Source organism: Protopterus annectens, chromosome 16.part0, assembly GCF_019279795.1.
Source record: "Protopterus annectens isolate FY-2018-M chromosome 16.part0, PAN1.0, whole genome shotgun sequence".
In the NCBI taxonomy this organism is placed as follows: Eukaryota; Metazoa; Chordata; order Ceratodontiformes; family Protopteridae; genus Protopterus; species Protopterus annectens.
The window spans coordinates 516,745,247-516,758,804 of NC_056750.1; the positions used below are offsets into that span (position 1 = coordinate 516,745,247).

General features: G+C 41.5%; 1 protein-coding gene across 1 annotated transcript in view; it reads left to right on the plus strand.

The window, feature by feature from the left end:
- The window catches only part of SPTAN1 (spectrin alpha, non-erythrocytic 1), a gene marked incomplete in the record, with an annotated part of 2,849,969 nt that overhangs the window by 374,955 nt on the left and 2,461,456 nt on the right, over positions 1-13,558 (plus strand). Inside the window, 1 exon segment of the mRNA XM_044058813.1 lies at positions 10,779-10,919. Within this exon segment, the coding sequence (XP_043914748.1) occupies positions 10,779-10,919 (141 nt within the window).

Below are 13,558 nucleotides of genomic sequence, written 5' to 3' on the forward strand. Positions count from 1 at the left end.
TTAGTGGCATATGCTGCAGGATCGCAAGGAAAAGCCATTTTAAAGCAGACTATTTCAAAATGGATAGGCCACTGCATTTGTTTCTGCTCTTCACAACATGGCAAATCAGTGCCTAAGGGCATTAGGCCACATTCTACCAGAGCAGCAGCCACTTCAGTAGCCTTCCTCAGAGGAGTACCAACCAAGGACATTTTGGAGGCTGCAACCTGGGCTTCAGTACACACTTTTACAAAGCACTACCATTTACCTCTCTACTCTAATCCAGAGTAGGCTTTGCCACTGCAGTCCTGCAGGGCCTCATAGCCACTCCAAACTCTATTTAGGCTCAGCCACCCAACCTCAGCTTTGGGATTCAACCCAAGTGTAATGACTGCAACAGTGAAACACGAACATAGTACAGCTGTGTACCTACCATAAATGTAGATGTTCGAGAGTATTCACTGTTGCAATCCAGGTTATCCTCCCACCATCCCCCTTTTTTCTTTGCTGGGACTTATCTGTACCTGTCTATTCTATACAACCTATGTGGTGTATTTGCTTGTAGATGAAGGTTATGTGCATGCTTTTTTATGATCGTAATATTTACAGCCTACTTTTTTGGGGGCACCTGACACCTGGCGCAAGAAAAACTGAAGAAAATGGCATTGGCTGCATATTTTATACCCCTGGCACACTGACGTCAGGGAAGAGGCGACAGCAACCGATGCCGGACCAGGACTTTGGAATTCAGGCCGACTGCGGGTAGCCTGCCAGCAGGATAACCCAAGTGTAATGACTGCAGCAGTGAATACACTCTAACATCTACATTTATGGTCGGTACATGCCTGAAGGTAATTCTGACATGCCACAATGCACCTGTATGGCTTTGTTCTTGCATACATCATGGTCCAAGAATGGCTTTGGTCTTGCATGCATCAAGGTCCAGGAACAATTATCTGTTTTAGAGGCTTGATATCTTGAGGAGGTAGCGATTATTAGGCAGCACTTATCAGGTAGCTTCTTAAGAGAACTGAATCTTCATTCTGTATTGAGAATCTTATCCTCTCCATTGGGCTTGAACTTTTAGGGTGGGTGGGCTTGGCTGTTAACAGGCTGTTACTGCAGCAGAGCTAAGCTTCATTCATTGAATACTACTGTTGGTTGTCATTTCATTATAAAGCATTTTGGTGCTTCAGGCCCATTTGTGCAGGGAAGTCATGTCTGGCCTTTTACAGTAGGAAGTAGTGCTGGTCCTTCCTCAAGGTGGATTTTGAAGGCTTTCTTAACAAGGCTTTCAGTTTCCCTGTTTTATTCATGGCAGTAAAAACCAAAGGAAAGGGTGATGTTTGCCTTTTGGATGTGCATCAAAAGCTCAGATATTGCCTGATTAGGGCACGAGTTTAGGAAGAGGGAATAGTTTGTTTGCCCTTTGTATGTGGTAGGGGTGTGGGAAGGGCTTGCAGTTGCTAAGCATTCCAGATTGTCCAGACTGCACCATCTTTATGGTTTAAATTGGCCAGATGTCTCTTTGTGTATGCATTCCTTACAATGCCCCCTTTCCTCTGAGTGATTAAGAAAATATGAGGAGAGCCCAGAAATGCTGGTGAAACGACCCTTTTAGGGAATGCAGCACTGAAACTCCCACCCCAGTCAGATACACAGGGTGAAACCTTTCACACTGACTTCTCCAGGAAAAGGGGACTTGATAAGACCATGCTAAAGATCCTGTACTTCCTGCATGGATGTTCTAATTCTTTTACCTGTCAGGCACTAGTTCATACTACATTGCTGACTGTCATTAACGAGGCCAGAGTTGGTTGGTGGTTTTTCTTCTTCTGGTGCCACAGTAAGAATCTGAAACTTCTTGTGCAATCTGTCCTTGATTCTGTAATTCTTTGGTGAGCTGTTCAAATAAACCAGGGTTTTGCCTCTGTGAACATGAGTCTCTGTGCTGTTTCAGTCTGTTGGCTGATATATTCCTAGGATTGTAGCTCTGCAGCCAGTTAAGCACGTCTTTGAGTTCTGTATTTGACATCACCTAGAAAGCTTATAGCTCTTGCATGAAACATTTTATTCTGGAAAACCTTACATAGTCTCGTTCTGCCTCAGGTCCCTTAAATATCTAGAAAAAGTCTGTACTTACTAACACCTCTGCTTTTAGGTTGTTCAAACTATAAGCCTTTATAAGCAGAAAGCCTTTTTACATACAGTGCAAGTCTTAAGACCAACTCCCCTTTATGTTTAAAGTTAAACCAAGTTCTCCTTCAAGATATACAATTGTTTCCTTTTCTAGCCCTCAGAACAAGGTGTCTGTGTCTGTGTGTGTGTGTGTGTGTGTGTGTGTGTGTGTATATATATATATATATATATATATATATATATATATATATATAAAATGTGTGTGTGTATATATATATATATATATACACATACATTATAATTTTTTTAAAGACATGCTGTGACGACTCACCACTCTCAACCAGTAATCAAGGAGCCTCAGTCCTCACCACTGGCAACAGTGGGGGAACGTTCACTGAGAGGATAACAGGTGTACACACTATTTCCAGATGCAGCTCTCTGCATCAAGTGCATTTTCCCTTAAGAGCACACAGAGACCACAGTTAGTCTGGGGCTGGTTTCTTCCCTTTCTCTAGCTCCCCAATAAGACTCCATACTGGAACAGCTATAGAGTTGAGATCTCAGCTGAGTGACCACGCCAAGACCTCCAGCACCCGCTCTGTCCAACCAGTGCTTCGTGTCCCTGCCAAAGTAGCTGACACTTTTTGAGGTTTGATTTACTTGCGCGCGCGCGCACACACACACACACACACACACACACACACACACACACACACACACACACACACACACACACACACACACACACACCCCTCTCCTGGGAGAGGCTGGCACAGGTTTACTAGCTAAGCCCCTTCTGCCCAGACTATAAGGTAGTTATCACTGCCACCAGTCACTCCTGACAGTTAACTTAAGACTCTTCCAAGGGTAATCAATATACTGAGTGATATTGATAAAAATTCTAGTTTGACCAAGAATAAGGCTATTAGGAGTGGCCCGCATAGTGTCACCAAATGAATATGCAAGTACTCTCAAAACTTAAATATCTCTATGCAGATCAGCCACAGTGAAAGGTTTAAATATATTTAATAAATAATTTAGAGATAAAGACAATACTAAATATATATTCACATTGACATCAGAGTTCAAAGCCACAGGAAATATTTAAAATAACATTGCAGTACAGGCTCACAAATAAAGAAAAACATCTAAACTAAACTTCACTATATTCCTGACTGTATCTAAGAGAATTATACTGTTCCCTAAAAACTTGCTTCATCAGAGCAAGGCAGATGTTGTGAATGGTTCTTGCTGTTATCAGGTCCAAGACCATTCAGAATGCTCTGTCTCACTAAGAGACTTCTCTGCTGGGATAGCTTACAGAATGAGAATTTCTGGTCATCTGACTTGTAGTTCTCATGCAGACCCCCATTGCTGAAGCTGGCAGTATTTATCATCTATCTGTAGAAATACTCATAAAAGGGCTTTTGCTCAGTTCTTTTTAGATATTTTTCTGGAGTTTGCTTGACTGAGGTTAACCTCCTGTATTCCACTTTCCACTGTTAAAATATATGCATTTAAACAGTTACCATAGTGCATGTACATTTCTTTTCTCTTCCAGTAGGGTACATTGTGGATACATTTTAAACGGCACTTTGCAAATACCTTTTCAGTACTAGCATCTGTACAGAGCAGTTTGATATACACATGATGTACAGTTCTAATACATTTAACTCTCAAACATGTTGTATAAATTAATTTGATATTCACAAATGACAGTTATTTATAAAATTCCAGCTAGCTGTGCTGACAATATTATTTACAAAATTCCAGCTAGCTGTGCTGGCAATACCTCCTTTTGTCACACATGCAGACAACTGAAGTGTTATCCTGATAAGAGATGAGAACCTCGGATCTGCTGCTTGTGTTGCTCTGAGGAAGCAGAGGGGTAGGACGTTTTATTACCTTCTGTTATTACCATGGTAAAAGAATTGAAAGCATCTTTGCGAGACCACATACTAATGGTACTACAGCCACTGTGACCTTATCTTGGGGGAGGGGGTGCGTGCTCAGTCTGTTCTATGGGTATGAATCAACCCCCTACTTTCTGTGAACAGTACAGCTAGATGTTGCTTACAGGGCAAGGACTATGATTGCTGCTGCCATTCTGCAGGGTCTGTTAAAAGCCAGGCCAACAAATTTGTACACTTGCTACTTTTCGTGAGCTCTGATAGTTCTCCAAGTTGTAGTCAGTACTGTTGCAGTGATCTATGAAAAACATAATACAGCTTTATAGCAGTTTAAAGTAATAGCAGATGTTCATGTACATCTGTTGCAGTATTTTTTTCTTTCCCACAGTCTCTTCCTTTGACATCCTGGCACTGTGGTGGGATGTTTACATTTTGTAGTTACCTCTTCTTTGTTTTGCCTTTTCAGATCTGAATATAGTTGAGTAATCCAGTATTTTGTTCATGGTCAGTGTTGTAGTACTTAGTCCTGGGACTTCCTTCTTTGCACAAATCAGTGGCTGACTTTCCTACCAGAAGCTTTCAAAGTACCCCAGCCAGAGCATGCCCTTGCTGGCTGATGTTAGTACATTGGTGGTATAAAAGATTGACTGTTGCCATCCTTGGATGTTCATCATATTGATCACTGCTGCAGTAGCTTTAGCTGTGTGGGTTATATCCTGCCAGGAATTTAACAGCCACCAATCGTCCAAAGCTTTAGGGTATCTTCAGCACACCCAGACTGTTAACCAGCTTGTGCAGAGTTGACTAAAAGACCAGTGGTCTTGATGCCCTGCCCTTCAGAGCTTTACTGCCGCTAAACAGTATGCTCCTGTGAGGCATTCTAGGATTGACTGTCAGCTTGTGCTTTCCTTTGCCGAGCAGATATTTTCACTTTGGGGGTGGACTTCCATTTTCTTAATTTTGTTGTATTACTACTTTCCTGTTCAGGAAAGTTATTTTAAAGCAAGTAGTGTTTAGTTTAACAGACTGACCCAAGACTGTAGCATTCTTTCAAATGTAGCACTTGTTTTTCCTGTCCATTTAAATGTAGTGTGAAGTAACTGAAAACATTTTTTTTTCTTCCTTTGGAGAAATTGTGTTTTCTTTTGTGGGGCTGTCATATTATTTTAAAGACCTTTTTACTGTGTGTTTTTTGTCACAGTAATTTTTGTGGACTGGTAGTGTTTTCCAGCAATTGCTACTAGTCTTCCCTAGGAAAGAGGCACCATTTTTGGTTTGACCATAGAACAGACTGCAGGTCCAGTGGTCAGCCCTTTTTCCAGCCGCAAAAAGAGAAAATTAAGCAAAACGCCTTTGCCACCATAGCAGTCTAGCAGTTTGCTTCAGTTGCAGGTGGATGACTCTGTTGTGGCCATTTCTTGTACCACAGACCACCGTGGACCTCCGCTACCCTGGACATGCGAGCTCTAAACTGTCAGTTACACCTGCTCAATTACCTTGAGTCTGTACAGGAATAAATTTAAAGGCAAGGCAGAGGGGGATACAAGACGAGACCTCTTCCAGAAGGGCATCCAAAAATTAAGTGTAGGTCTCCAGGTGTCCAGACATTCACTCAGACATGGCTGTTACATATTGGATGGATCATGGAAGTAGGCTGCTCTGTAGTCTGTGACAAAAAGATGCCAGGCTAGAAGAGACAGTTTCTGATGGAGCATGTTAAAAAAGAGCTCCTTAATGCCCCACTAGACAATGAGTTTCTTTCTGGACCACCAGCTAATTAGGTGTTTGAAAGATTGGACCAAAATGGGAAACGGATGAAGCCAGTAAAGGAATTTTGAGTTTCCCCTATTTCCGTTTACTACATGAAGTACACTGTTATGTCCTACCGTTTCTTGCAAAACAGGAAAAATCCAAACTTCCAAACGGGAAAGGCCTTGGTATTGGAGAAAGTGTCAAACCAACCACTGTTCTAGAGCCCAGACTGTGGTAGGGGGCACCTGACTGTTTTCAGCACATCCGTCTGCTTCAGTCAAGCCTCTGGTCTTCAGTCAACCTCTCAGGTAGTAAGAACCAATCACTCGGGTCATATAGGTACTACAGGTAATAATAAAGGGTTACCCCCCACAGTTCTGGAAAACTGCCTCATCCTAAGCATACCCAAAACAGAGAAACCAAATTCCTCCTTTCATATCTTTTTGCAACAAGATTCCATCTAGCTAGCTTCACCAAAAAAGGCGGGCCCAGAGTTTTACTCCCACCTGTTCTTCATCCCAAGGAAGAAAAGGAACTGGAGACCCTTATTAGTTCTTTCAAGACTCTACAAATCCCTGGTAGTACCCAAATTCAGAATGATAACCCTACAAAAGCTTCTGCCCCTCATTTTGCTAGAGGCCTCGATAGTGACACTGGACCTGAGGAATGCCTAACTTCATATTTTTATTCTCCAGGAGCACAATAGTTCTTGTAGTCGAAGTTAGTGATCCTACTTCCAGTTTTGTGCCTTGCCATTTGGATTTTCTACAGCACCCAAGGTGTTTACCAAATGTTTGGCATAAATTGCACTTTGCAGAACTAAGGGAGTCCACATTTACTCTTAATTTAGCAGATTACTTGATGCAGGCAGTTTTTTTCTGAGGAACATCTCTTGGCCATGCAAAACACCATGGATTGCTTTCAGATCATGGGCCTAACACTGAATGTTCAGAAGTCCCAACTGACGTCCAACACTCTGATTACCTTCCTAGGGGTCAAGTTGTTGTGTTCAGCAGACAGTACAAAGTCATGTTCCTCTCTCGCACCTTCACAGTCACTTGACCATAATGGCAAGGGTGTTTAAGGATTCTGAGGTACCTGGTGTCACTTATCCTGATGACCCCCCCCCCAGTGAAACACTGCACCCACTTGGGACTTAAATTATTTACTAGAAAAACTAATACTCCCACCCTTTGAGCTAGCAGCCATGGCCTCATTACACTGCTTACTTAAAAAATTGGCTTGCTGCTGTTGGTCACCTAAGCCAGGTATATATCCAAGCTGCAAGCTTGTACGTGTCAGGAATCCTTTCTCATTTTTCACAGTGAGAGAGCACCCCTGAGAACTAGCCTCTTCTTTGTGCCCAGGGTGGTATCAAAATGTCCTTGAACCAGGCTATACACCTTACTGTGTTCTTTCCAAATCCTTAGAACAAGGGAGAGAGAATTCTGCACTCATTGGTTGTACAAAGACAACTAAAATTCTGCCTCTACAGGGCTAGTTTTAATTACAGATCTGATCAACCTTTGATGGACTTTACAGAAGATGAAGATGGAGGAGCTGTGAGAAAGCATATCTCAAAACAGATAGCTAGTTTTACCTTTTTGGTTACAAAAACCACAAAAACATATAACCCAGTAGAGCTGGGACTCGTTCCGCAAGGGCAAAGATAGCCACCACAGTATTCTTGAAAGGGAAACTAACCCATACTGGCTTGGAAGAAGCTACTTTATCTTCTGTAGACACCTTCATTAAACACTTCCACCTTGGTGCTGTCACCTGAGTTGGGTTTGCCTCTGCCATCCTGCTGAGCCTGGTAGTCCCAGTGCAGAGTGCTCTCCAACCAATTGAGTTTCATAGCTTTTGGAGTCCTCCCAAGACCAAGTTCTGCAGTATGTGCTATGAAGAACAGTGTGTGGTTGTGTTGATAACTTAGTGTAATTGTAGATGTTTTGGTAGATTCATGTTGCAGTACCCTTTCCCTACCACCCACTTCTCAATCCTTCTACCCTTGAGGTTGAGGTGATCACTCTACCTGGTAAGCCTCCACCTTCCTTTCTCCCACTAAGTGACAGTTGCTATCAGCAGGGTCAATGGGATAGACTTGTTCTGCTGAGAAACATTTAGATTAAGGTAACTTAGTGATGAAAGACATGAAGATCGTGTTTGCTGATGACCCTTTATACCATTGACTCCTGATGTTGCCTGGCAAGGATGATTTTCAGGTTAAGGATGGTAAAGGTCCTAAGACTAAGTACTGCAAAAGTGAACTACTAGAACATCTACAATTGCAGTAAGTTACCAACAGAGCACTATTTTTAACTGCGGTGGTGGTGCTGCGGTAGCATTGTCGCCTCACAGACGATGCCCGTTCGTTTCTCAGTTAGAGCGTCTTCTGTGTGGTGACATGCGTGAATGGGCGTTCCTTTGTTGAAGGTTGTGCGTTAGGCCCGGCAAGCCAGCGCGTAAAAATCTACTGCCAATCATTAGCGGACCGGTGTTCCGCTGTAGCGACCCCTAGCCGGGAAAAAGCCGAAAGACACAAACCAACAGAGCAGTATTTTTAAGTTCCTGTCCTATGTAGTGTTTGTGGATACTTCCTTAGTTAGGCTTCTTAACACCATGTCTAGGATTAGGTAGACTGAGTAGTTTCCTGGTTTTCTGGGCAGTAAAGCTGAACAGTGTCATTGGTGGATGCCAACTTTATACAGGGAATGTTCTGAAGATTATAATCCTATCCAGCCTAAAGGGGGGGGGGGGGGGGGGAAGACTGCTGAGCTCTGGATGTCCAGCTGTACATCATGCCTTTTGTGGAATAAGTCCCAGTAGTAATGACTGCTCCAATAGTGATCTACTTGAACATACACTGTTAAGATAATTTCTTACACAGGTGTATTGTCCCCTTTTTCTTACACAGGTGTATTGTCTCCTTATTCATAATTCAAACCTTAAGAATGTAACTGTTTTAATGAGGTAGGGATGTACAGTGACACTCTCAGTATACCTGAGGCCTACTTCAGAATTTTAGATGAATGGAATAAAGGTGAGTATAAGGTTATGTCACTCTGCCTGAATGTAGTTGTATATGTGCATATATATGCACAAGATTGCACATGAGAGCTGTTGCATCATTTTGGCAGTAACCTGAGAGTGCACAGCCACAGTACACTACAGATTTGCTCTGTTATTTCAGTATTTTGAATGCTTTATCATTGTATTTGAGTGTTTGTGTATTTTGTGTTTTGTAAATGTGATAACCTTGTTTATTCAAAAACCTAGTCCTTCACGCCTTACCGGACTGCTCAACGCCCCATAGTCACTACTGTCCAGATTGGGACTCATATACGAGTAGGTGGAGTTTGGGTGTACAGTGTGCTGTTCTTAAGCCTGCCACTTTTTGTTCTTTGAAGCATGCCTTGATACTGTATAGGAATGGGGGACTTGTGTGATGTGTTAACCTTTGTTTGATTTGTTTACACATGTCTGCAGTAAAATTTTATCAGAACAGTTCTGTTGGTGATTAAGCTATCTTGCTGGACTCTGGGTGCAGTAGAGTCAAATATTTTTTATAATTTACTGTAAATGTGAAGTCACACTTGCATCATAAAAGTGTGCTGACAACTCTGATGCAGTGTGCACTATTTTTGTTGGGGCTTTTTTGTCTTCACATTAACTCAGAATTGCAGCATTAAGGGACAGGTATTCTGCATGTGTTTGGTGGAGGAGGGTTACTGTTGCTCCAAGTTATGGAAAACACCTTTTTTTTGCATCCATGAGTGAGTTTTTCATCCATGACTTAAAATGTAGCATTACAGTGGAAATGTATTTGTATATGTCCACTAAATGTCCCCGTTGACAGCATCAAGAGGAAAATGGTAAGTTTTTGAGTTTTTAATGGTCTTTAATTGACGTGGTTTATAAAGCATTGATCAACAGATGTGCTGTGTAAAGGTTAGGGTATTATGTGCTGGTCTTCATTTGGTTTTATTGTCATATATCCCATTAAAGAGGGTTTTTTTGTTCCTTGTGTGTTCATAAAGTCATGAAATGCACATAAAAAAACATCCTTTATTCTTTGTGTATTACTGTTTGCTCGCAGACTTTTTTGTTATGTTTCTGTTTTAAACTTGTTTACTTTTCCTAGAGAGAGAAAAGTGATTCTGAATGTGATGTAGGTAAATCGCAACAACATTTTATGACCCTTATGCACTTTCAATCTAGTTGTAGTACAGTTCACTAGCCTTCCATTGAATGTTAAGGTGACCCCCATCATTAAGTAGTTGTCTTCATTTACTGTTAAACTAATATGTGCCCTTTTCTTGGATTACTGTTTCTGGAATTTTTTTTTAATTAATTGCCTACTAGATAATTAACCAAACTGTGACATTCCATTGGACTGTTATTTTTTTTCTGTAAAGCAGTAAAAGCTAACCTTAGAGAGTACTTAAATGAATGCAAGGAGAGGCTCAGTATTGATTTTTACACCACTGGTGTCATTACTTCTGCAATGTCATCATGTTTTTAGTTAATATTTGGTCATCCATACCTTGCAAGTGGTTGGAATTTTCTGTGTTGCGAAGGCAAGCCTTAGAGTGCAGCTTGTAGTTGGGTAGTCCTGTTTTTGTTGTATCATTTGTGCTGAAGTAAAAATAATTGCTTGCCTTGTTCTTTATTCCTTCTCATGACCTTTGTACCTTCAAATACGCGTCCGTTTGCAGTGCTAAGGGCAACAACATCTATAACTTGTTCTTTTTAGTTTTGTTTTCTTTAACACCTTTTTTCAGAGCAAAAGCTGTTTGAGAAGTCTTTGCAGACAACGGTGTTGCTTTTGCTAGTTATTTGGTGTACAGGTAGTGAACCGTTTGTCTTCAAGCATATCTTGAATCCCATTTGAGTTGAGATAATATCTCCATATGTACGAATGAAGATATTGTGATGTACATATAATTGTCTGTTACATCTTCAGTTACTGATGTTCTATATTCTCTGTTCTTAAAGACTCGTCTGCAGGAGCTACATCGACTATGGGAAATGTTGTTGGAAAGGATGGGAGACAAAGGTGTCAGATTGCTACAGGCGCAGAAGTTAGTACAATATCTGCGAGAATGCGAGGATGTCTTAGACTGGATTAATGATAAGGTACAGCTTTGAAAAGCAGCTAACAAAATTGCCATTGTGTTCATAATGTAATTCTATTCATAATGTGTAGTGCTGTTTCATTTGAAAGGCTCAGGTGCAGCAAGGGCAACTTGTGACCTAGGCTATGAATATAGGTTAAAAAAACCCAGCAGGTAATGTATTACTACTAATGGCCTCCTCCATATAATGTCCTCCAATAGGGCAAAAGCAACATGCACTTAAAAAAATTTGAGTGAACTGAGAATCCTCACTGTAGATGGTCTGTGGACATGTTTCGGTGTAAAAATGTTTGAAGATTGAAGGAAAATGGTATGTGGAATGCAGGAAGCTGCTGACTTTGGATTGCCATTATGAAAAACAGGATTTTTAAAATTTGTTTAAATTATTTGACAGTATGTATCATTAGTTAAGATACTGTCTCAAGCACTGCTAGTAGCAATTTATGTAATATGTTATGGAGTCTATATTCTAAAATATATGAAAGGATCACTGAAAACTGAAATCTTTCAGTTATACTTAGTGTTGACTTTTTTTGAAGTACTCTCATCCAGTATTACATAGGTGCAACTCGTTCATAGGAAATAGAGTGCTACATGTGGCTGTCAAAGTATAACTATTAACTTATACTGCTGAGTTTGCTACAGACTCATTGCATGGTACAATGTTGATTTAAGACGATGCCCTGAAATTTAGAACTTCTTTTGCTCTACTTGTAAATCTGGTGCTTAGATTTGAAACTTGTGACTTTGATTTCTGTGCAGTGGCCATAGATGTTTAAGGCAGTAGAGATTTATCATGTCCAGTGTTGCAGTAGAGAGAATGTCTTGGCACTTCTACAACAGAATGCCTGACATCCGCCATCCCTTTCAGAGCTTTGCAGCCTTCCTCGACCTGGCCCAGGTGGTCCTCCCACCAGGACATCAGTACAGGTACAATAGAGGACATCTGCTCCTGCAGTCTTCAGTTCTGACTTGCTGTAGTACGAATTTAGGTCGCATATTGTGATCGAATTCTTTGGCCAGTTGTTTTGGCTTGCCTTTCAGAGTTTTAAGCCAATTACCTCATTGGAGAACTGTCATGTGTGGTTATACTGTGCATGTTTATAGGTATTTTTTCAGACTGTAGGCAATTGTCAGAAGTTAATTTCCAAGTACATTTGCCATATAAAGACTTCACCTCTCATTCATTCTGTTTGATGCCTACACAAGATACACCTGATTGACCTTGCTATGCATGCTTCATCTAGAAAACCACTAAGCTGAGCGCAAAGACTGTCCAAGGCTATATGAACCAAACAAGGTTGACTACCTTTGCCAGGATCTCTGATGTCAACTAAGAATACCAAGGATATCCTACAAAAAAAAGAGAAATGCTCATGTGAGATGGAAGTAAGGGAGGATAATATTCCATTGGAAATAGAGGGCATCCCTAGACTCTGGTTTATCTGGTAAAGTAGGGTACTTAGATACTAACCCTGACAATTACAGATTTGACTGAAGTGTTTGATGTTGCCCCTCATAAGGCTGCCCCAGATGCAGACAAAAGCCCTGCATTCTACAGTTAGTCTGAATGCTTCCTAATTAGTGTCCGTTTCCAGCACGTCTTGATTCCTCACAGTGAGCGTAGTATTCCCTCAGTGTTAGTGTGTGAGGGATCCCATTTCAAAAATTGACGTTGTCAGCATCTACCTTTGTATGGTGGCATTGAGGGCTGCCACTTCCAGATCTGGACACAAAGCATCCAGGCAGTATAATTTGCCATCTTGCCCCAGCTTGACCTGGGTCAGACTTTTTTTTTTTTGTATTGTCCAGGCTGCCTCTCTGGACTTAATGAAGTTGACTTTGGATTTTATGCTTTCTTCAGAACTTTCAGCCATCTTCAGGAGAGGACTGTGTGTCTGGACTCCAGTATTGAGAGAGAGCCTTAACTGAAGACTCTGATTCAGAGGTGGATGAACTGGCCTTTGTGGATCAAATCTATGGACACAACACTGCCAGGATCTAGACACTGTCATTCAGATAATACCTTGCATTCAGAAGGAATTTTTGTGGTGGGCTCAGGAATGTCACCTAAACAAGGGACTCTCTGTGACCCGACCAGAGGCGAGTCAGATTCTAACGACGGATGCCTCGGACAAGGCTTGGGGAGCACACCTCAATGGAAAATGGGTGCAAGACACGTGGCCTGCCAAACTTCAACATATGCATATCAACTTGAAGGAGATGTTAGCAGTACAATTTGCATTGATGGCTTTCAAGGATTTACTTCACCCAGGGCAGGTGGTGATTCTAACAGACAACACAACTGTCATGTGGTACATCAACAAGCAAGGGGGAACTCATTCGTACCCTCTTTGCAGACAAGCGATGATTTTGTGGGAGACAGCTCTCAGTTACAACCTCAATCTTCAGGCAAGATTTCTACCAGGAGCACAGAACTCCTTAGCAGATGTATTGAGCAGACAAATAGTGGATCCTCACGAGTGGAAATTGGATCCTCAGGTATTTCAAAAGTTGACAGTGTCATGGGGAACTCCAGACATAGATCTGTTCGCTTCTCCACTAAATTACCCGTTGCCAAAGATTTGCACAAAAAGGTTTCATCCCACAGCTTGGAAGGTGGACGCTCTGTCATTCAGT